Here is a 22,914-nt window from a genome sequence, read left to right on the forward strand (position 1 = left end):
CTTTATTCGGAGGGGAACTGGGAGGTATGGAAAGTTTTCAAGCACTAGAGTGACCCAGTCAGATCTGCATTTTAGAAAGTGCATGCTGGCACTCCGTGGACACTCCGTGCATGCCGCGTCCGAGGGGATGGCGGCTCAGGGAGAAGGTCGTTGCTGCAGTCCAGAGAAAGGACAGGGGTGTGGAGGGGGGAGGTCAGAGAGGCTGGGCTCGGGATCATCGGAGGGAGGAGGTGTGCGGTGGGAGCGGGATGGGGGACGGATGACTCCTGGTTCCCGGCGAGGATGAATAGAGGCGCCGTCGCGGAAACAGGATGGGGCTGGGGTGGGTGGGGATGATGAGCTCGTCTCGGACCTCAAGATCCATTCCTTGCACGTATAGTCACGTGCCCAGTGCCCGGCGTGCGTGTGGGGGGCCTCGGGGCGGCGTGGCAGCAAATTCCGCCCCGGTGTGCACGTGTACCCGCCGCCGCCACACCTGCCGAGGACTACTGTCTAGCGGGGCCCTCGAGGCAGCGCGCGCCTGCCCCGGGCGTCTCAGCACCGCCGCCGCCGGACGGACGGATGGATGGACGGAAGGATGGACACAGAGGCGCCTGCTCGGGACCGGCCTAACCGCGCCGCTCCGGAGCCGGATCTAGAGAGATCTCGGTCCCGGGACCCCCGACGGGGCGGGAAACCCGGCCGTCCCCGCCCTCGGGCAGCTGGAAGGCCCGCGCCCCGGCCCCGGCCGCTCCTCTGTGGGAGGAGGGGCGAGCGGCCTCCCGCTCTGCCTGTTTCCTTATCTGCCCAACCCGGGCCACGCCGTTTCCGCCCTGCAGTCACCGGGGGCTTTTAGGAAACGCGCCTAGGTGTTAAGATCCGGTCTCGCCCCGGCGCCCAGCAGCGCCCGCGCCAAATAAGTCTCGCGCGCCCACCGCTCGTGGAGCGGCGCGCGGCTCCCGGCACCCGGCGGCGCGGGGCGGGGCTCCGGCGGGGGCGGGGCCACGATGGGGGCGGGGCTCAGGCAGGGGCGGGGCCCGGGAGAGGGAGGCCAGGAAGGAGGGGCGTGACCTGCCGGGCGCTAGCCGAGCCCCCGCCCCGCCCCCTCCCCGCGCGCTCGCTCGCTCGCTCGCGCCGAGGAAAACGTTGCGCAGGTTCAAAAATGGAACGTCGGCGGCGTGAGGGAGCGCGAGGGGGTGTGCGCGCGTGCGCGTGCGCGTGCGCGCCCGGGCGAGGGTGACGGGGACCCCGCCGGCCCGAGCATCGCGCGCCGCAGCCGCGGCCCCGCAGCTCCGCCCCCGGCTCGGCCCGGCCTGGCCCCGGGCCCGCTCGCCCGCCGCCCCGCATGGAGCTGTCAGCCATCGGCGAGCAGGTGTTCGCCGTGGAGAGCATCCGGAAGAAGCGCGTGCGGAAGGTGAGGCTGCCCAGGGGCGGCTCCCAGGACCCCTGTGGGGTCCCCTCCTGTTCCCAGCACCGTCCCCTCCATGCTGGGGGCAGGGGGGAGAGTGGGGCGACAGGCCCCAGGCAGCCCCGCGCTGCTGGGCTCGTCTCCCCAGTCCGTGCCTCAGTTTCCCCCGCCACCTTGTAGGATAAAAGTTGTCGCCCCCGGATGCTGGGGGCATCTGAGCCCGCCAGAGCTGGAGATTCGGATCGGACTGTAGGGATCCCGAATGCCTGGCTTCCTCATATGGGGAGACAGAGGCCCAAGTTCAGGAAATGGCTTGCCTAGTGTGTTAGCATCGGAACTGGGTCTCGAACTCAGGACTTGGACTCTTGGTACCAAGAGCTTTGAAGATGGAGGCGGAGCTTTGGAACAAGCTCCTGCCTCTGAAGTCTAATTGCTGGACTTCGACATTTGCCGATCCCTTCTACACCCTCACCTCCGTCTTCTCCCCCTTTTCCAGTGCACACCCCTCTGTCGTCCCCACCCCGGCTCTCAGCCCCGCCCGGCCGGCTCAGCGAAGCCGCCTACGGCACTGGGGCATCCTTAAAGCTCCTCCCCCTTCGCTTCCAAAACAGACACCCTGCAATTTAATGAGGCGTCTGTCCTGCTGGGTTCGGGTCCGGCGCCGCGGGGCTGGGTTTTGGCGGTCCACACTTCCTGTGGGCGTGTTTGCAGAGTGGGCTCGGCTCAGAGTGGAGGTTGGGGGTGGAAGTCCTGGGGGAAAGTTCCTCTCAGGCCTTCACCACCGTCCTTTTCCCTTATCTCCTCTCTGCAGCCCTTTGGGAGGCTCAGCGGCAGGGCTGGGAGAGGTCTTAGAGGTCACCTCCTCCCATTTGGCAGAGGCAGAAACTGAGGCCCGGGCAGGGGAAGTGACCTGGTCAAGGTCGCCCGCCAAGTTAGAGATGGAGGTAGAGCAGGAGCTCCTGCTGACTGACTGCCAGCGCATCTTCTTCGGGAGAGAAAACAGTCCTGGCATCTTGGGCCAAGAGTGAAGGTCAGGGTGGGCCATGAGCTTCTTTTCTCCCCCCAGCTCTGAGGGGTGGGGCTCTGTCTTCAGGTTGGGGCTACCCCCCTCCTCCTCCTCCCTTCCCCCAGGATTTCCTCGATTTTAATTTATTCCACAAGGCCCAGTGCTTTCCGAGCAGTGTGGCTTAAGCAGGTACAGTGATGACCCCCCTTCTCCAGGGGGCCCGAGCAGTAGTGCTGGAGTGAGGAGCATCATTCCTTCAGCCAGTCATTTGAAATACATTTATTGAGGATGTGTATGGACCAGGCACCATTCTAAGCCCAGGGAGGGGTACATCCCTTCCCTCATGGAGCTGATGTTCTGGCAGAGGAGACACACAATGAAAGAGGAAATAAATACCGATGCCTCGGATAGGCTGTGTGCTAATGGAAAGGGAACCATGAGGTGGGAGGTTGGCATTAGATAGGGTGGCCAGGGCAGGCCTCTTTGAGGAGATGACATATGTTGGTCTTAAAGTTCCCATGTGGAGGGGTTTCACTTGTTGGATGGGGTTGGACAGGAAACTTTTAAATGGCCCTGTCAGCTGTGAGGAAGGGAGGGGTCTGGCTCAATTTTCTAACTACTGGAGGGGTGACCACCATTTCTGAAGGTGGAGACTTTGTCAGCCTTCTCTGGGTTCCTGCCAGGGTCTTTTGAGTTGAGAGTCCTAAAGTCACTGGTCTGTCGCCTCTGGGCCAGAGGCAGCCTCTCCCAGGGAGGGGGCTAGTGGGGCTTAAAGCCACAGGGAACCCCCATCAAAGAATTTTCTGGGATATGGAGAGTCTTCTGATCTAAAAAGGAAAGAGAGTTATGGTCTTAGCGTGGGGACTCTAGACACCAGATCCTTGGTGATCTCGCCCCTGTGTGGTCTCAGTTTCCCCACGTGCGATATGTGCTCCCAGCTCCTGCCACAGGAGCCCCAGAGGTGTTTGGGGCCAGATGCACTCCTGTGCTCTAGTAGGGAGGGTGGTCTGGGGTGGTCATGCAGCAGCCAAAGTGTAGGGGTCTCTGAGCTGGTGGGGATCTGGTGGGGGTCTTTGGACTGTGTGTGTGTTGGGGGACATTTGTCTGCAGAGGGGTTGGGCCCTACTGTCCTGAAGGTGGTTGTCAGGGCGGCCGTGTATCTCACTGTGTCTGTTCTCTCTCTCTTCCAGGGTAAAGTCGAATATCTGGTGAAGTGGAAAGGATGGCCCCCAAAGTAAGGCTCCCGTGTGTGTGTCTGCCTGCCTGTACATCCTCCCAGCCACCTTTGCCCTCTCTCCTGCCTCGCTTTTAGCTCCAGCTGCTCTAGTAACTGGCCAGCGGACCTTGATTAAATCATCCTCTTCTCTGGGGCTCAGTTTCCCCTCTGCCAGCTGAGGGGCTTGGAGCACATGAGGGTCAAGGTGGGCCCCAGCTTCTCTTCTCTCCCGCTCCCCTCCGGGTTGAGCTCCATCTTCTCGTTGGAACCCCTCCTCCCCTCCTTCTGGCTTTTCCCGGCACCTGGGAGATGAAGGCCCAGCATCTTGGCTTCAGAGACGACTGCTCGCCACGTGGAGGGGCCCCCAAGCTGCAGCAAGTACAGCACAGGGTGGGGGTTTGTGGGGCTGGGTAAGACAAGTCGAGCCAGTGGGGTACGGGTCCTCAGAGCCATAGCCAGGGACAGAGCTTGAGCCCACCTTGCCTTTGCACAGCACTCTCCAGGCTACAGAGCAGCTTCCCAGGCAGCCTTGGGAGGGAGGGGTGGTGGTGATCTCTAAAGGTGAGGAGACAGGCTCAGAGAAGGTGAGCAGCTTGCCTTAGGTCACACAGGAAGTGGAGGCAGAGGTGGGACTTGAACTGGGCCTCTGCATTTTCAGGTATCTCCTCTGTGCCTCCTCCACCTCCGAGTTGGGGGGCAGGGAACTGGGTCCAGGATCTCTCCCAGTCGCCCCACCTCTCCTGCTGAGGCCCAATCAGGAACCTTCCCACCAACCAATCACCTCCCAGTAGGGAGTTGTGGGGGAGGGAATGAGCAGGTCGTGGGGCCTCCCCATTGGTCTGTGGGTGCCCCACCTCCCTGCCCTGCCTCCCAGAGACTCTTGGAAACCCCCTCTGCCCAGAGCTTCTGCTGTCTGTGCCAGCGGCTTTCTGCTGTGCTGGTGCTGGTCCTGGGAGCATCTTGGGAGCGTGGTGGGGAGCGACAGCAGAGGGGAAGACAGCCCCTGCCACCTCAGCTTCCCTCTCTGCAAAATGGGTTCATAGTCCAGGCCCCACTCTCCTCTCACAGGCTCCTTCACCTTGTGGGCATGTGTTCAGGGGTTGGTGGCTGGCCAACCAGATAATGCGCTCGTCCACCCCTGCGGCCCCTTCCCAAACAGCCCGGGACTGAAGGAGGATCCCTTCCTCCACTGGGCAGATGAGAGCTGGACTTCCGGCCTGGGTGAAGGGGCGGTAAGAGGAGCAGGAGAGCTAGAAAAGGAAGATGCCCAGGGTGGGCAGCCGAGCACTGACTCCCGGCGTCCTGGCTGCTCCCGTAGCTTCTGCACCAGAAGGCTTTGTGTCGGAGTGAGGTCACCAGCCTGTTCGCCTTCAAGGCACTGCTGGCTATTTTCCATCCCCTGCAGACTCCATCTTGTGGAAGATTTCCTTCTCTAAACAGAGGTACTTACCGTTAAAAGTTCCTTCTCCCACTTTTATTAATCCCAAATGAATGTCTGCCCATCAGAGCTTCCATCAGGAGGGAAGGACCTAGTGCTCCAAGAGCAGCCCCTCCATTCTGCTGGCCTGAGCCCCTGGCCCACTTGTTTCTTAACATGCTGAGACCACCAGATGGGCCCTCATGACTGCCTTTTGTGACCCTCCCAAGGGGGTTCTGGGAGCCCTGTTTGACCAGATGACCTGGGGCACCTCTGGCTCCCCCACACTTTGGTCCTGGGCTCCTGGCCTGGCTGCCTGCTGGACAGTTGTGAGTCCTTGTGCAGGTCCCCAACACGGCGAGGCCTCTGCTTCCTGGTCTCCAAGCTGGAAGAATAAAGCCTCTGTGGCAGCACTGTTGTGAGGATTAGATGATAGATATAAAGTACCTGGTGCCCACTCAGCCCAGATGGAGCACTTAGTAAATGTTTGCTGTTAATAGGAAGTTAGAGAGCTGGGCTCCAGGGTCACCCCTGGCCAGGAGAGGATCTGGGGGATTCCACTCCTCTCAGGAGCTCAAAGTAGCCTTAGAAATCATTTAGATCAGTCCTCTCATTTTTCAGATGGGGAAACTGAGGCCCAGAGAGAGGAGGTCATTACAAGAATGTAACTGCCAACCTGGTGCAGTGTGGTCCCCACATCCTGCATCCACTGTGCCATCCCACTTCTCTTGGGGGAAAACAGAGGTGCAGTCAGGGGAGAAGCAGGAGAGCCAGGGCTCCTTTGTAACCCACTTTGTCCTCACTCTCCCCTACTCAGGAGGCCTTGCTTGGAGCAGAGGCTGAGAAAGAGGTGGGGAGGTGGGCAGGCTGCTCCCTGCAGGCCTGGGGGCGTTGGCTAGGGCAGTGCCAGCCTCAGTGGGGAGAGGAGGCAGTCTCCTGCTCTGCAGCCCCCTCCTCACCCTGGGCAGGGAGGCCTAGAGTCATAACAGAAACAGTAACAGGAACCGTGCTTTCCACGACGCTCTCTGTGCCAGACCCCTCTTAAGACTTTACACGCTTTGTCTGTTTTCTCTCCCCAACAGCAGACAAATGGCTGCCCTTCCTCCCCAGCAGATGGGGCAGAGGAGCTGTCTTGGTTGTTCTGGAAGGTACAGCAAATGGCACAGGCAGGGGCTGGGGGCACCGAGCCGAGGATGTTACATCATCAGCTACAGGTGCTCTTGGCCTGCAGACACCCTCAGCTATCCCACTCTCCTTGCAGCCTGCCCAGGACTGCTGTTCCCCCTTTGGGAATGCGTTCCATCCTTCCTTCCTTTCCCACTTGTGAATGCTGCCCCACCGTTTAGGGAGGACTGCCTCTGTGGAGCTTTAGTAATGATACTGTCAGTGGGTAAGGTCATAACCAGGCTGCCAAATCAGTCAGCCCCTATTATGGTCAGCCTTGGCCCATTTAATTGCCTCACTGCAACCCATTTTACAGATGGAGAGAAAAACCCTCACCAGAGGAGTCCTTGCTCTGGGGCCATACCCCTGGGATGGGCTGCCTGACCCCAGAGCTTGGGGGCCTAGCCCTGGTGATATACAGCCAGCTCTACCAAAGGTGACCAAGGATCCCTTGTGTGGTGGCCTTTTGGCCAGTTCAGTAGGAAGTGCTCAGGCTTCCAAGCCAGGCCAGGCTGGTGATTTACCGCTGTGTGACCCAGGTTCTGTAGGTTTACCGGCTGTGTGACCCAGGGCAAAGCCCTCATCCTGTCTGTGCCTCCATTTCCCCACCTGTAAGATGAGGGCCTAGCCTCCTGCTGAAGGCTGCCTGAGACCAGAAGAGGTTCATAACAGCCAGAGGCAGAGGAGGCGCTTCCTCCTCCTCCAAGACTGGTTGGGCAGCGGCAGCGGAGTCTGGGGTTCGGGCCCTGGCAGGTTTCCGCGCTCTCTAGGCTCTTGAAATGTATTTAATTAACGCTTATTTGCTTTTATTATGTACCACATGTAAGTGCTTTCCGTGGCTTAACACATCTAATCGTTACATCAATCCTGACAGGGACTGTTGGTTGCCCACTTCACGGATGGGGAGGAGGAGGCCCCAGAGGCGGAGTCCCTGGCGCACGGCCGTGCCCGGCAGTGTCCACCTGAGTACCCCGCGCAGCTGCTCCTTTGGGGCGGCTGTGCATTGGAGTGGGGGGCTGAGGCGGGCCTGGCTCTCGGTCCCCGCCCCCCGCACGGCGGGAGCCTGCGCAGCGGGCCGCGGGCGGGGCGGCCGCCGGCTTGTTTACCCGGGCTCGGGGGAGGGGCGGCGGTCACGTGGCCGTGTTTACCTCCGAGCCGGCGGGCTCCGCCCCCGCCCCCGCCCCCCATTGGTTGGCACGGTAACCCGGCGCGCGCCTCCGTGCGTGCGTGCGCGCGCGCGGCTGCCCGGCTGCGCGGGGGCGGGGCGAAGTGGGGCCCTCCGCCCCAACACGGAGCGCTGGGTCCCCGCCCAGCGGGCGCCCCGTTCCTCTGAGCACCTCGCCCGCCCGGAGACCCAGCCCCCGTCAGCTCGCAGGCTGGGACCCCCGCCGGCCGCGCGCTCTTGTCCTGTCTGCGCCCGACTGTTCCCAAAGCGGGTTCGCCCTTGCTGTGGCCTCTGGCTCCCCACTCTGCGGGGCGGCGCTAGTGGCCTCCATTTTAGGGGGCCCCGGGGTGTCGGAGAGACACTTGTGCAGTCCCCCTCTCCTCCCCGCCCCTAGCACGGAGCAGGGCCAAGCCTCCCACTGCCAAGTCTAATACTGTAAGGTTGCCTCAGACCCCTAGCTGCCCCAGGCCAGGGACAGTCCCCCGTGAATCCGCTGTGTGCCAGGCCCGGGGTCAGACACTGAGGACGTGGTCAATCAGACCGTGCCCCCTTTCCAAGGGCGTCACAGCCTGGGGGAGCCAGATACCGTGACATGTGAGGGACCCGAAGGTAGAGAGAGGGTGGCTGAGATTCAACTGAGTTCCAGCTACAGACTGGCCATTTACTGGCTCAGTGACCTTGGCAAGATGCTAACCTTCTGTGCCTCAGTTTCTTCATCTGTAAAATGGGGGTAACCTACCTCATCAGGGTGTTATGAGGACAGGATGACTCCCTGGCAGTGGCCCTGCTCTCGGACCTCTTGTTACTGTGGTGGTGGCCGTTATTCTGAAGAAGAGGAAATTGAAGTCCAGAGAAGGTTCGAGACTTGCCAGGAACCACACAGCAGCTACATCAGCAGAAAATGGGCAGGGCAGTGGGGAAGTGGGCAGGGCGGAGAGGACTGGAGCGCTGTAGAGACATTTCAGCAGCTAGAGAGAGAGGGCGAGGCCGACCACACACGCAGGAGGAGCACAGAATTCCGCGTTCTTGTTGCTAGTTACAGTTGAGGAAATTCACCCTTTGTTTGGGGGAGGAAGGTTTGGAGTCTTTGCCAGCCTCTGGTCGCTTATCGTTTGGGCTCTACCCAAACTGTAAAACACCCCAGTTTCACTTTCAGCATTTCTTCAGGGTGAGCGGAACTGCAGGGGCTTCTACAGCTATTTCCAGAGCACCTGGGGGCGGGGCCCGGGCTGGGCGCTCTGGGGAGGGGTTACCATCTGCCCCGGGAGGCCAGCTGGATTCATCAATAATTGTGGCAGGTGCAAAGGACAGCAGTAAGGGGGGGGAGAGCAGAGGGGAGGGTTTGTCCTGCTGCCAGTGGGGCAGCTTGCAGAGGATCAGGGACAAGGGACCTGGCTCTTAAAGGATGAGTAGGAGTTCGCTGGAGGGATGGCGCTCCAAGAGGAGACACAGCGCTTGCAAAGGAAGGGAGGTGGGACCCTGCCTGCTCAGGCTGGACATGTGAACGTGTGGCACTTGGGTCGCGGCTCTAAGGTCCTCATGGCATGGGCCTTCATTGCTGAGTCCACCGAGCCCGACACGGGGCCAGGCACGAAGTAGGTGTGCAGAAGTGTCAGGGAGAAAGGAGGAAAGGATTCTGTCCTGGGGGAGCGTGTTGTTGGAATCTAGATTGGACTACTGTTAGGTAGCACCATGTTCCATGGTGGTTTAAGATGAAGGTGTTAGCTAGGCTAGTGAGGAGACAGCAGGGCAGGGGCTCTGCCCGCCCCAATACCTGCTCACCTCCCTTCTGATCCAGCAGAGCTGGGTGCAGCCTCAGCCAAAATCGTAGTCCACTGCTTTGTTTTTGTTTGTACGCACTCGTGCACACATATATGTGTATTTGTATGTATATGTGTATTTGTGTGCATGCATATATATACACATATGTATATGTTTTAAAGTTTAAATTTTTTTATGCACTAGTATCTGTTTATGGTGAGCGATATTGGTTTTTCCATTTATGGAAGTCATATAAAGTTTGCTTTTAAAATAAAATCATTTAAACAAAGGAAGTGAGCTGCTTTAAAGGCAGATACTAGGTAAATCCCCAAGCAGGTGGAGCAAGGATGGCTGAGCTCAGGAACTGCTGAGCTGTCACCGCCCAGGCAGTGGTGCCCTCTGGTCCCAGCAGGGGGTGCTGTACGATCTGGGAGTGGTGGAAGATCCCCTGTGGAAATACCAAGTGGCCTGCCACAGGATCACTGCCCTGTCCAGTCACTAGACATTTGCCACATTCCTGCTGTGTGCCAGGCCCCGAGACAAGGGAGCTTCAGACGTGGCCGTGAGGGCACGGAGCACAGAAGAGGGAGGGAACAGCTGGGCCCGGGCAGAGGAGGGCCTGCTGGGCTGGGGCTTGAAGGCTGGGTAGGGACACAACAGTAACAAACACAGAGCACTTCCTGTGAACCAGGCACTCTTCTAACACTTAGAGACATGAACACATTTAGTCAGCACGTGTCCTTTACAGATGGGGAAGTGGAGGCACAGACACGTTAAGTAAATTGTTCAGGGTCACACAGCTAGCAAGGGCAGAGCTGGGATTTAAACCCTGGCAATCTGCTCCAGAGCCCCTGCCCTTTACTGCATGCTCTTGTGCCTCGCAGGGAGGGAACCCTGGGATTTACAGGGCTTGCCCTCTTCCAGGCACCTGGTGCTTCTGAGGTGAACATGGGGTCTGATCCGGGGTTGGACACAATTTATAGGGTGCTATGATCAGTGCTCAGACTGAGGGGAGTTCTGGTGTCATTGGAGTCCCCAGGAGGCCCCTGACCTAGCGTGGGTGGCCAGGGACAGTTCCTGGGTATAGGTGACAATTACACTGGACCAGGAAGTGGCGGGGGCCTGCAGACAGTGGGCCCAGTGGAGCAGCTGTGGCCTCTGTGAATGCCAGGGAGCAGGGTGGCTCTGACCTCTCGTTTTTCTCCCCAGGTACAGCACGTGGGAGCCAGAAGAGCACATCCTGGACCCCCGCCTGGTCATGGCCTACGAGGAGAAGTAAGGGGGGCTCAGCCTGCCATTGGGGCTGGGTGTAAGGCAGGCTCTGAGGTTCCTAGGGAGCCTGCTGCTGGCCTGGCTCTGAACAAGGGTCCTGGGCTTGGCGGGGTGGGTCTGCAGGGACAGCCCGGTCTAGTCTGCAGCTGGGGGAAGGTGGTGGGCACCAGGTCCCAGGGCAGCCGGGGGTCCTGGGCCCTTTCCTGTTTCTGGGTGATGTCGGCCACTTCCCTTACCTCCCCCGGCCTTGGTCTCTCTGCTGTGAGATGGGCCACCCTAATAACACACACCCTGATTTCCCCGTAAGGTGGGGCTCTCAGTTGCAGTGCAGAATGTAAAAGTGCTTCACAGAGATGCCCTGCGTGTGAGGGGCAGCAAGACCAGTAATGCCCGGTCCTGCCCCTGGGGACAGAGCAGAGAGAGATTCTCCCACGGAGAGAAGGCATCTGATGGGGCTCTGGAAAGGCCAGGGGATGGAGCGTGGCTTTGGAGCCAGGATATCCGGGTTCTTGGCCACCTCCTAGCCGAGTGCTCTGCCAGTGCTCTGCCACGATTCCTCAGCTTGGTTAGTGAGTGGCAGCTCCTGCTGTGGGCCATAAGGGGAGAGCCTTTGACAAAAATGGTGTTTCTCCTGGTGTGGGGCCTGTTGGGCATAATCTAGCCATTGCCCTCTGCTTCGCGAGCCCCAGTGTTGTTGACTGCGCTGCTGGTGGGCAGCCCAGGTCCTTCTGCTTCTCCCCGACCCGCCGACCCTGTACGGTGCGGGCCCGTTTGATAAAGGTCGCCCTTCTGATAGCCTTCTGAGATGGAGGTGAGCATCTTGTTTGACAGATGAGGGAACTGAGGCTCTGAGGAGCTGAGGGGCTTGTCCAGGAGCCTCACAGCTGGGAAGTGGCCCCACCAGGGCTCAGCCGGGGCTCCCTTCTCTGCCCTCCTCGCCCCCTTCTCCCTGCTCCTCCCCCAGGAGGTCTCCTGCTGTGGATTCAAAGAAGTTGCCACTGCTCTTTCTTTTAGAAGGCAGGGGATCCCTGTCCGACGGCTTCTTCCTGGTACCCGGTGCTTGGTGGGCCTTGATCCAAAAGGGTTGTGACACGGGGAGAGTCCCGCGGGGTGTCCTGGACTGTGGTAGGAGAGCGTTGGGCGGGCGACAAGGGCCTGGTTAGAGTCCTGGCTCTGCCACTCACCAGCTGCGAGTTGTCGGGCACGGCCTTCTCCCCTCTGAGCCTCGGCGTCCCTGTCTGTGAAGTGGGGATGACAGTGCTGACCTCCTGGGCTCTCAGGGGGAGTGAAGGTAGTGAGAACACTTTGTAAATTAGTACACGTGGCCCACACGTGAGTTATCCCCCGATGGTAATCAGGGGTCAGCTAGGTCATTCTTTCACTTGTTCCACAAGTCTTTATCGAAGTCCTACTATGTGCCAGGCCCTGTTCCAGGTGCTGGGGACACAGCAAGGAACAAAACCAACCAACGTGCCCACCCTCCGGGGCTCACATTCCAGTAGGGAGATACACAATAGAAAATACTCCACTAAGTGGATGCGGGAGCAGATGGTGCTATCCGCTGCCAAGATGAGGTGGGCGGGGGTGCTGGTTTCAATGGGTTGGTTAGGTGGTGGTATTTGACCAGAGACCCGAATTAAGTGAGGGAGTGAGCCCAGTGGGTACTTCAGAGAAGAACATCTGGGTAAAGAGAAGAGTCAGTGCAAAGGCCCTGGGGTGGAGGCCTGTGTTTGAGGAACAACGTGGAGGTGAGCATGGCTCTGAGTGTGGCTGACTGGAATGATGTGAGTTGGGGAAGATGTGGGAGATGAGGCAGGAGCAGGGCGGCTGGAGTGGGGCCCAGCTCAGGGAGGGCCATGTGAGTCCTGTTAGAGGATGTGGATGTTATTTTGAATGAGTCAGAAAGTCAATAGTTAAGGAACAAGTTGGAGCTTGGAGACTTTTGCAGACCCACTGTGTGGCTCTTGGCTTACTCTTCTCCCTCAGTCTGGGTGAAAGGGGTAGGAGGGCGGACGCCCATTTTAACACCTGCCTCGCAGGGTTTTTGAGAGACTTAGAAGGAGTTGGGCAGAGGGCCTCTAACTGGGAGCCCCTGTGTGCCCGGAGGGGCTGAGAGGGCACTGAGGGCTTATGGGACCACAACCAGGGGGGCCTCCACACCACAGCCCTGGACACTGATGGGCAAAGGGTCCAGAGCTGACAGAAGCCGGGCCCCAGGAAGGTAAGGACTGGACAGAATAGACCTCCCCACACCCGCTCACCACCCACAACCCCCACAACCCTACACACCCACACCCTTCAGTTTGCAGGCAGGAGCCCCTGCTGCGGATTGGAGGCGGGATCATGTGGCCCGGGCTCCAGGCCTGCCCTGCTGGCCCTGACTGGCCCGCAGCCCAGAGCTCAGCGTTTTCACCAGTGGCGGAAGTTGTCAGAATTTTGGCACTGGGAAAGTGACTTAACCTCTCTGTGCCTCAGTTTCCACAGTTGTGAAGTGAGCGTAGGGCAGTTGTGAGGGTTAAAGCGTTTAGGGCAGGGCCTTGTGCAGAGCGTCCAGTACATGATGATAATAGTAATAAACAACACTATGGAAATATCACAGACACATTATTATCCTTCTTTTTTCCCAAGCGCTTCTCTTTCCCCGTCTCTGCTTCCTCCTCCTCTTCCTTTCTTTTCTTTTTATTCCTTCTCTCTTCCTCCTCACTTTATTATTTTAGACTTTTTACCCCCATTTTGATACATAGCAGGGATCTCTCGTGCTCCTCCCAAGAGCCCCGGTGGCCAACTGAGAAGGGAGCCTCTCACTCCAGACGAGGCCCTGAGGCCCAGAGGGGAAGTGACAGCCAAGGTCTCCCACGGGTCAGGGTGGAGCTGGGCCTGGAATGGGCATCCTGGCACCCAGCACCGAGTTCTGAGCTAAGATGCTCCCCTGGAGGGCTGGGGGAGTCCGTCCTGGTGAGCTGCCAGGAGCTGGCAGCAGAGAAGCGCCCTGGGTGCTTCTCTCACATGCTGGTTCTGGGGCCCCATGGTGACTCCATAGAGGGGGAGCGCCCTCCGCAGGGTGCACTTCCCCTAGCACCCCTGAGACGGATGTCCGTGAGGGCTGGCAGCCACTGCCTAGGGGAGGGCCGACGGGAAAACAGCTGAGCGGGATTGCTGGTTTAGCTGAGCTCAGATTGAGAGACCAGCCTAAGGCCACACAACCAGTAAGGGGAAGGGGCGAGCTCCTGGACTGCACATTCTTTCTGCCGTCCATGTGGCCTCTGCAGTGGCAGCTACAGAGAGTGTGCATGGAGTGGAAACAGGCAGAATGAAACGACTGAATTTTTCCACCACTTCCGGCACTTTTGTTGGAATCTGTGTCGTGATGTGTGTGTTGTGTGTGGCTTTGTACACATCCTCAGGTTGTGCCTGTGTGTTTGTATGTTTGGGGTGTGGGAAGGGCACCCAGCAGAGAGTATGGCATCTGCTAGAGACTCAATACAGGCTAGTTTTTCTCCCCTTCCCTGACCAGATGATCATGCAGATCCCAAATGTGGAGAAATCTGGGCAGAGCTTCACTTACAAAAGACCCTTCCCATTCTCATCAGCTCTCCGGGACATTCAAGGCAAATTTGATTGACGGGTTTCTATACAACTCTCCTACAAGTGGAAGCTGGAGCTCATTGCTTTGGGGAGTTCCCAGTGGCCTGTAGAGCAGAGCTCTGGCATGACCCCGGAGCCCAGTCAAGACCCACGTAGTTTTGGAGATGCCACCTGAGTCCCACCTCAGCAGTTGGGACCCGGGGCTGTGCCCTCGCCTTTTGTCGGAGGGAAGACTGAGGCCTGGGAGTTGAACACGTGACCCCATTGTTGTGGCCTAAAGAGAGTAACAGGGAGGAGCCCCCACCCCAGGATTGGGGGGTGGCCTGTGGGGGGTGCGCCCTCCCCATAGACAGCAGAGGGCGGGTGGAGCAGAAGCCTTACTTTCCCTTGAGTGTCACCAGTGTTTCCTTTTCTTCTGCCATCTGCTTTGCACCCCAGGGAGGAGAGAGACCGAGCGTCGGGGTATAGGAAGAGAGGTCCGAAACCCAAGCGGCTTCTGCTGCAGGTAACTCCACCAGCCTTGGCGCCCACCCACAGGTCTCCCTTGCTCCAGCCCCCGCCCCATCCGTGCATTTGCACCGCCTAGTTGAGCTGAACCACTTACCTCCTCGGCTCTGCCCAGGGCGCTGTGGGGTGGGGCACCTAGTGGGTGAGTTTCAGTGGGAGGAGTTGGGAAAAGTTGGAATGTGGGGCTAGCGCCCCAGGAAGACAGCTGGGGCAGGGGTGCTGTTTTGGGAGGGAGGCTGGATATATGGCTAATGGGATCCTAGAAGTTTGAAACCTTAGAATCTTGTCATTAAGCCTTTTTGATGCTCAAAGTCCCTAAAACACAAAATTGTAGTATTTGAGAACCTTAGAAACATAAACATTAGACTTGAGGAAACGTGGGAGCCTGGAATTTTAGAATCCAAGGAAAGGACACTCTTAGAATTCTGGAGCCATAGTCTTGGAATGCCCTAGGAATGTGTCACTCTTGAGTGAGAAGAAACCTACGGGCCCTCCTTTTCCAACCCTCCCAGGTGGGGTCTGGACTGCGACATCCCAAGTTACCCAGGTTTTGGGGGCACTTTGCTGACTTCACTGCTTTGTGCTGAAAGGCGGGTAGAGTCTGAGGTGCTGTGGTTATGTGATTTGAGGCCAGTCTTTTAGCTTCTCTGAGCTTGTGTTTTCTCATCTGTAAAATCAGGATGATAAGAATAGCTGTTCCCCTTAATAAGGCCCAGCCAGGTATTTGAAGCCCAAAAATAAGGCTTCCTGGTCCACGTGCAGTGTGAGCCATGTCCAGCCTCCTGCCCAGTCTTGGCTATAGATCACCCGAGGCTTTTGCCAGGGTAGCTGGGCCTCCCTTCATGCACTGGGCGTTTTCCATGGGGTTTGGTGTGAACTGGGTCCCAGGAAGGGAGGTAGCATCTGCCGGCCATCTTCTCCACACTGACGCTCCTCACAGGCAAACACACTTCATCCGCACTCTAACCCTGCGGGAAGGGGCATTACTTATCTGTTGCTGTGTAGTAAATTACCCCCTAACTAAGCAACTTAAAGCAATAAACACTTAATGTATCAGCCAGTCTTGGCAGGTCAGGAATTTGGGAATCTTTAGCTGGTTCTTTAGTGATTCTAGTTCAGGCTACAGTCATGTCAGCCAGGGCTGCACTCATCTGAAGGTTGGACTGTGGCTGGATGCTCTGCTTCCAAGGTGGCTGCTCATGTGCCCGGCGAGTCAGTGCTGATGTTGCCAGGAGCCCTGGTTCCTTAGCATGTGGACCTCTCCATGGGTCTGCTGAGTGGCCTCACAGTATGGCCACTAGCTTCCCCCAGAGTGGGTGGTCCCAGAGGGAGAGCAGGGAGGAAGCACAGTGGCTTTAACAACCGAGTCTCAGAAGTCCCGCACCACAGTACTCAGAGGGGACTGCGTGAGGGTGTGAGTTCCTGGAGCAAGGTATCACGGGGCTGTCTTAAGGGCCGGCTACTACAGTTTCTTCATCGTTTCACTGATGAAGAAACGGAGGCTCAGGGAGGTCAGTAGTTTACCCAGGGCCACACAGCTGGATTAGAGCCCAGATCTGACTCGTGGTGCTCCTGGATCCCTGTTAGTAGCTGTAGTGTTCTTATGGTGACATGGGGAAGGACAAAGATGAATCCGCCTTGCAGAATCGTAGGGGAGTTTACTGGGCTTGTGATGAGCCAGGCTGAAGGAGCTGCACGTAGAATAAGCCCTCCTGGCATCGCAGTACAGTCATGCATTGCTTAATGACAGTGACACGTTCTGAGAAGTGCGCCCTTAGGTGATTTCTGGGTGACAGACCTAGATGGTGTAGCCCACTCCACACCTACGCTCTGTAGTGCTGATCTATGGGGCCACCGTCGTATATGCGGTCCGTCGTTGACTGAAATGTCGTTACGCAGTGCATGACTGTGTTTTCCCAGTCCCCTCTCAGTTCAGCCCTCCTCCCGTCCCGTAGCAGCCCGCACCCCCTGCCTGGTGATGGGCATTAGCAGGGGGACTGGAGAATGGAGCCTGCATGTGTGACCTTTGCTCCCCACTTGGAGCTGTTTGACTTACAAGTTCCATCTGATGGCCTCACTCTCTTCCTAGGAGCTCTTGGCCTCTGGTGACAGGTGGCAGTAGAAGGTACTATTCCAGAGTGATCCAGGCCCCCGTAACACCTTAGCACCAGGAACCTTTCTTGGATTTGTATAAATTTCCTCCAGAGTCAATAAGATAAATCCCCAAATTACAAAACTCCAGCCCTCGAGTAGGGGAAGAGCGTGGCCTCCAGCCCTGTTTTAACAAGAGTGAGATGGGGCGTCAACAGAGGGCTGGACCCACATAGGGCTGCACTGCAGCTCAGAGCCAAGGAGCGCCCCTGGAGGGGCGGAGGGGTGCCTCAAGGCTGCTGGCAGAGCACTGTCCTTGTGGCTGTGTGACGTGGTGCACCCCAGTGCTGTGTGTACCCTTCGGTTAACTCGGTTAAGAAACTTAGCCCTCGGTCTCACACCATCTCCCTGGCAGCTAGCTGTTTCAGCTTTGGGGGTCCTTTAGTAAGCAAAGACTCCATTCCCGTAACGAAGAATAACTCTTTAATTTATCTGCTTCGTAAATCCAGATTTGTTTTTTATTGGTCAGTTTTCAATTTGTACTGCTTGTGTGTGCTCCTCTGCTGTGCACCAAAGGAATATGCCACGGCCCCCATCCCTGAGCCGCTTATAGCCCCCTGGGAGAGGAGGCTGCACTGGGGCCAAGATGAGTGGCTGAGCCGGGCCAGGCGGGGGGCTGGGGCGGGTCAGGGGCGGCTCTCGGGGCTGGGGGAGGGTTGGGGTGCTCCTGGCTCAGGCGGGGGGCACAGCATGAGTAGAGGCGCGGCAGTGGGTGGGAGGGCGGGGCTGACCCGCCGTGCCCTGGCTTGCCCCCGCAGCGGCTGTACAGCATGGACCTGCGGAGCTCCCACAAGGCCAAGGGCAAGGAGAAGCTCTGCTTCTCCCTGGCGCGCCCACTCGGCAGCGGGAGCCCCGAGGGGGTGGTCAAGGCGGGGGCGCCTGAGCTGGCGGACAAGGGCCCCTTGGTGCCCACCCTGCCCTTCCCGCTCCGCAAGCCGCGCAAGGCCCACAAGTACCTGCGGCTCTCACGCAAGAAGTTCCCGCCCCGCGGGCCCAACCTGGAGAGCCACAGCCATCGACGGGAGCTCTTCCTGCAGGAGTCGCCGGCCCCGGACGTCCTGCAGGCGACCGGCGAGTGGGAGCCTGCTGAGCAGCCCCCCGAAGAGGAGGGTAAGGCGGCCCAGGCCCAGAGACCCTGAGACTGGAAAGGTCCCTTGAGTCCTCAGTGCCCAGAGAGGGCCCGGGGTGTTCCCAAGGCCACACAGCCTGCAGGGACCCTGGCACCTCTCTGCAGTCCCACTCCAGAGGAGCTCTCCTCCAGCCAGGGAGGATAGGTGTAGCGGCCAGCCTCGAGCCGGGCCCTGACCTGGCTGGAGACTCAGGAGGATCGGGTGTTGGAGGGTGGTGGCGGTCTGCATGTTGCCACCTGCTCCCACCTTCCCCCTTTGTCATCAACACTGTCGCCCGTCTGTCTGTCTGTCTTTCTCCCATGGCTGCAGCAGATGCAGACCTGGCTGAGGGGCCCCCTCCCTGGACACCCACGCTCCCCCCAAGTGAAGTGACAGTGACCGATATCACCGCCAACTCCATCACCGTCACCTTCCGCGAGGCCCAGGCAGCTGAGGGCTTCTTCCGAGACCGCAGCGGGAAGTTCTGAGTCACCATTTTTACTCTTCTTAAACTGTTTTCTTTAGGGCTTGGGGTGGGGACTTCCAGAGATGGGGAGGGGTTGGGGTGGGGTAATTATTTTATTTAAAAAAATATGGAACAGGAGATATGGTGGGGAGACCCAACACCCTCCCACCCCTCTGCCCCCTTCTCTACGCGTGATGTTTACAGAGAAGCTTCGGGGTCTGTTTCGGGGGCCAGGGCAGCCTGGCACTGCTCTGTCAGTTGGGGTGCCATCTCCAGGGCGGGATGGGGACAGAGCCACTCTCCCCTGGACACTTCCGTCACCATTCTTCTCTAGAGACATGGCAGCTGGTCCTAGGAACTAAAGGAGGGTGGGAGGGCCCCAAACCTCCCCCATGAGCAGCCCACCCCAGCCTTTCTGGTTGGTTTCCCTTTTCCTTTTTTGGGGGGGAGGGGTCTTTATTTCTAACTTTCCGCTCCAGCTTTGCAGTGAGATGTGGAGGCTGGCTTTGGCCAAAAGTCAGAGAGGAGGGCAGGAGGAAGGGTTTGAGATTGCTGGAGTGTGTCTGTGCCCTTCAGAGAGGCCTCTCGCTTCCCCAGCTGCCAGCGGAGCCCCTTCCGCTGAGAGTTCCGCCCCCACCACCTGGCCTGTGAGAAAGGCTGCGTGCACACCCAGGCGCACAGCTCTGCGTGCACTGCCCCTCGCGCCCCTGTGACTGCGTGTCTGTGTCTGCAGATGGGTGCGCTGGGTCTGGCAAACCTCCTGTTTAGAAACCCTGACCAGGTGAATGTGAGGGGATTCACAGCACAAAGGAACTTGCCACGGGCACCCTCCACTCACACCACCTTGCTCGGCACATCATGTGACAGCTCTGTCCCAACTCAGTTTGCTCCCAGCTGTCAGCGGAGGGCAGGGTCCAGCCGTGGACGCTCCAGGCGTGCAGATGCAGTTTGGGCGCCTCGCCTGGCCAGCCGCAGCGTGCAGGGGGGCCCTGTCCTTCCTCCCCGAGGGGCTCTTGTCCTCTCTGACTCAGGTGGCTTTTCGGCCCTTCCCACTCCCCTCTTTTTCTGCCCTCCCTTCCAACTCAGCCAACCCAGACGTGGGTGTGGGTGGTGGGGGAAGGGAGTGTCCCACCACCTTCTCAGGGCTCCCTCGACTCCTGACACCCTTCCCCCTTCCCTTCTGTGTCCCCTCGCCATCTACCCTAAATGCCACAGCTAGAGCTGACCTGTGCTTCTGCGCGGGCGGTGTGGGGACGGGCCTCGGCCGTGTCTTCCCGTGGTCGGGCTGCAGTGGACGGTGGGTCAGGTTGTGTCTGCCGGCAGGAAGCTTTCTAGTTTGTACACGTGTGCCCCGTGGGCTAGTAGCTTCCTTGGCATTGAGGAGTGACTTCTCCCCTATCCCAGCCCTGTGGGGTGAAAAAGCCAGAGTGGGGGGGGCCGCCAGGGGAGCCAGTAAAAGGCTGGCTCCTTGCCCCCCCATTGTCAGGGTGGGGCACTCCTGTTACCCCGCGCCCCCCCATCCCCCAGCTGTCTCCCCCTCTCTGCTTTCCCTGAGGAAGTCAGCAGAATCCCTGCTGAGGCAAGGATAGGGCTCTTCTTCCCCCAGACCCCTTCCCAAGTTCCCAAACCAAAGACAGCCTGCACCCCCTTTTTGTTTGGGGTGCACTGCCGGCAAGATACCCAAATCCCTGAGTCTCTCTCTCCTTCCTCTTTAGTCATTTGTTGTCCACGGTCAATTCAGTGCTTCCACTGGGGGATGGTCCCGTCGGGGTGACTTGACACATCCGCAGCCTGAATAGTTGAATCTAGAGGAGTCTGTGGGGTGGGTCAGGGAAAGGGGGGCAGCAGGGAATCCTACCTGCCAAGATGTGGGACCTTGGGGGGCGAAGTGCAGCTTGGAGTTGGGGGCTTTCCCAGCAGAGGTGAGGGGGGTGGAGGGGGGTAGAGGGGCCTTCTCTAGTTGAATGCGGTTGGCTGTGGCTTTGGGACGTGGCTGGCAGCTCCCAGTAGAAGTCATCCTCCCATCCCCCGGGAACGTGGGCCCTCTTCCTGCCTCGTGGGCACTTTCGAAGAGCCGTTTGTGCACTTTGTGGTTTGGGGCCCTTTTGTGGGATGAGCAGCTGTTTGTTGGTCAGCCGCCTCAGAACACTTGTTGCCTCTTACTCAGCCCTTCGTGGCCCACAGGGCACCTGTGTCTCGGGGGCTGAACCCCGCAGCAGGCCGGCTTCCGGGGGCAGGGCTGTGGGCTAGAGACCTCTCTAAGGGGTTGGGTGTGGTGTGCAGGCCTCCTCCCAGCCCTGAGCGTCCCAGAGGAGTGAGAGGGGGCAAGGCCGACACTGACCTTCTGCCTCACCCCACCGCCACCCCAGAAGGCCAGTACTCCAGAGGGTGGGGGTGCTCAGAAAGAGTTGGACCACCTGTCTTTCCTTCCCCAGCCCCACCTGTTTTGAATGTAGAGAGACCAGTTGGTACTTTTCTTTGGCTGTGGGCTGGGGCGAGGACGGTGTTCCTCCCCTGGCACGGCCACTTGTAGTGCCGTGAGCCGTGGGCGCCCTGATGAGCATCACTCCTAGGACGGTGATGGGCGATCGCATTGCCAACTTTCTCCTCCTCTCCTGCCCAGGGGGGCGCTCTGCTGCTGGGAGGTGTTTCTCTTTTGCTCTGTAAGTGGTAGCCTGGCCTCCGAGTCCCAGCACAGGAACGCCTCCTTTGCACAGAATGGGCATCGAGCTTTGTTCAGACGAAATGAATGTATTTGGGAAGGTGGGGCCGAGTCGATTCCAAGCACATGCCTTTTCTGAGTGAGTGTGTGCTGGGGAGAGCTAGAGTGGATGCAGAGCACGGTTTTATTTTTGTACTGATATTGGTAAGAGACTATAGCATCTATTTATTTAGATGATTTATCTGGTAAATGAGGCAAAAAATTATTAAAAATACATTAAAAATGATTTTAAAAAAAACCTCTTGCATTCGAGCCTTCCTTTTGATGGTGTCACAGCTGTGTGGGGAAAGAGCTCCAGCCCCGGGTGGCGGGCTGGGATTTAGGGCCGAGCTCTGCCCGTCTCTGACCATGACCTTGGACAGGTCGTTCCGTTTTCTGAGCCCTCCAGACGTACCGTGAAGATTGATTCAGGTGATGAGTGGAACTGGCAATTGGAGGGTAGACGGACAGGTGCCCACTGTGGGGGTCCCCGCAGGGTATCGTCAGAGGCCGAGCAGAGCTTCTGGTCTCATCTCCGCTTCCTGCCAAGAGATTTGTGTTCTAGAACGTAGGGTGGTCAGCGTCCCAGGTCTCTGCAGTTGCAGGTACTGGAACCCGAGACGGTCATGGCCTAACTCTCATCTACCATTCTGTGCCACCAACCCAGAGGGTGGTGGTCAGAGCAGAAAAGAGTGAGCGACGGGAGAGTCCTCCAAGCACGTCTGCCTGGGAGCGGGCGGGGCTGGCAGCGGGGAGAACAGGTAAGAGGCTGCTGCCACCCCCCGGGTGGGGGATGGTGAAGGCCGCAGCCAGGACGTGTCAGTGAAAGGGGAGAATGGATGGGCCGGAGGTAGACTTAGGAGGGAGGATTGTCAAGACATTTTCGCCATGATTTGGTATGAGGGCGAGGGAGGTGTCACAGTTAGGCCCGCGTTTCCAGTTTAGACAACTGCGTAGTGGTGGTTCTTTATCTGGATGGAGACTAAAGGAGGAGAAGCAGGATTGGAGGTGCCTTGGTCACCCTGAAAAATAGAGCCTAAAACAAGGGTTTTCTAGTCAGGGGGTTCATTTGGGAAGTGACCCAAGGAGCAGGGATGAACGATTAGAATGGGTCAGGGAAGGAAGAAAAGGCACGAGGAGGAGCATCATTGAGGTCACCATTATGGCAACTGGCGTGTTGTTCATTCTACCTGAGATCACCCAAGAAGTATACAAACATCCCCCAGAATTGGCCACTCCCAAAGGATGAGGGATGGGAGCATTACCCATTGAGTGCCATCCATCGTTGTTTGAGGGTTGCCCCCGGGTGTGCTAACCCGATCCCCCAACTCCCAAGCTTTGCATATGCCGGCTCCCACCTGTCCATTACCCCGTCCACTGTATTGGAAGAGCCTGGGGTGGAAAGTGGAGACGTGCAGCCAGGACAATCCCATGTGGAACTGTCTGCCCCATCCACAGCTGCAGTCAGAGCTGAGGCCAAGACAGGAGTGCCCAAGGCGGGCACTAGAGGTGTCTGATACAGCTCACCCCTTGCCCTGCTCCACTTCGTGCATTCTCCGTAATAAATCCACTCTTTCACTGAGTCTTCAAAGAGGGGACCAGTTATAATCTCTGTAAATGAAGACTTGATAACTGATGGTTGGTGGCACACACCACAGTCCTCGGTGCTGCTGCTGGCCCCGAGGCTGTAATTGATACTCGTCGTCTCCCTGCTTCCCGACTTGCCCCGCACTCAGCCAGTGTTCCCGCTGGCTGGGTTACTCGCCCGGTGGGGAGACTCAGCCTCTCGTCCATGGAGAGTCTGAGCCTCGTCAACTAGTCCTTGCCCAGTCAGGCTGAGGTTGCAGCAAGTGCCTGTTTACAGTCACCACTGGGCACCAAGAGATGCCCGGTGGCAGACAAACTCCTCTCTGCCCACAGCACCGACCCCAGCATCTCTGACAAACTCCTCTCTGCCCACAGCGCTGACCCCGGCATCTCTTGTAATCATGGTCAGTTAACCTCATC

At 58.5% G+C, this 22,914-nt stretch overlaps 1 protein-coding gene across 6 annotated transcripts; it reads left to right on the top strand.

Annotated features, from left to right (window-relative positions):
• Positions 1 to 1,171: 1,171 nt before the first annotated feature.
• Positions 1,172 to 21,618, top strand: CBX7 (chromobox 7). Of its 6 annotated transcripts, none has more exons than XM_058568339.1 (6): positions 1,172 to 1,393; positions 3,584 to 3,627; positions 10,326 to 10,391; positions 14,412 to 14,478; positions 17,390 to 17,741; positions 18,074 to 21,617. In XM_058568339.1, the coding sequence occupies exons 1-6, from the start codon at positions 1,325 to 1,327 to the stop codon at positions 18,226 to 18,228; spliced, it is 753 nt and encodes a 250-aa protein (XP_058424322.1). In that variant the 5' UTR covers positions 1,172 to 1,324; the 3' UTR covers positions 18,229 to 21,617. The 6 variants fall into 6 exon arrangements, with proteins under 6 accessions (XP_058424322.1, XP_058424321.1, XP_058424324.1 ...); XM_058568338.1 differs by having other exon boundaries at positions 1,174 to 1,393; positions 18,071 to 21,616; XM_058568341.1 differs by having other exon boundaries at positions 1,174 to 1,393; positions 17,669 to 17,741; positions 18,071 to 21,616.
• The last annotated feature ends 1,296 nt before the right edge of the window (positions 21,619 to 22,914 follow it).

The sequence above is a fragment of the Diceros bicornis genome, chromosome 25 (assembly GCF_020826845.1).
Source record: "Diceros bicornis minor isolate mBicDic1 chromosome 25, mDicBic1.mat.cur, whole genome shotgun sequence".
NCBI classification, from domain to species: Eukaryota; Metazoa; Chordata; class Mammalia; order Perissodactyla; family Rhinocerotidae; genus Diceros; species Diceros bicornis.

Coding starts and splice junctions, on each gene's coding strand:
- CBX7 (XM_058568336.1), top strand. CDS start 3,320: ATGTGCTCCCAGCTCCTGCCACAGGAGCCCCAGAGGTGTTTGGGGCCA. Junction 10,392..14,411: donor GTCATGGCCTACGAGGAGAA/GTAAGGGGGGCT, acceptor TTTGCACCCCAG/GGAGGAGAGAGACCGAGCGT. Junction 17,742..18,070: donor GCAGCCCCCCGAAGAGGAGG/GTAAGGCGGCCC, acceptor CCATGGCTGCAG/CAGATGCAGACCTGGCTGAG.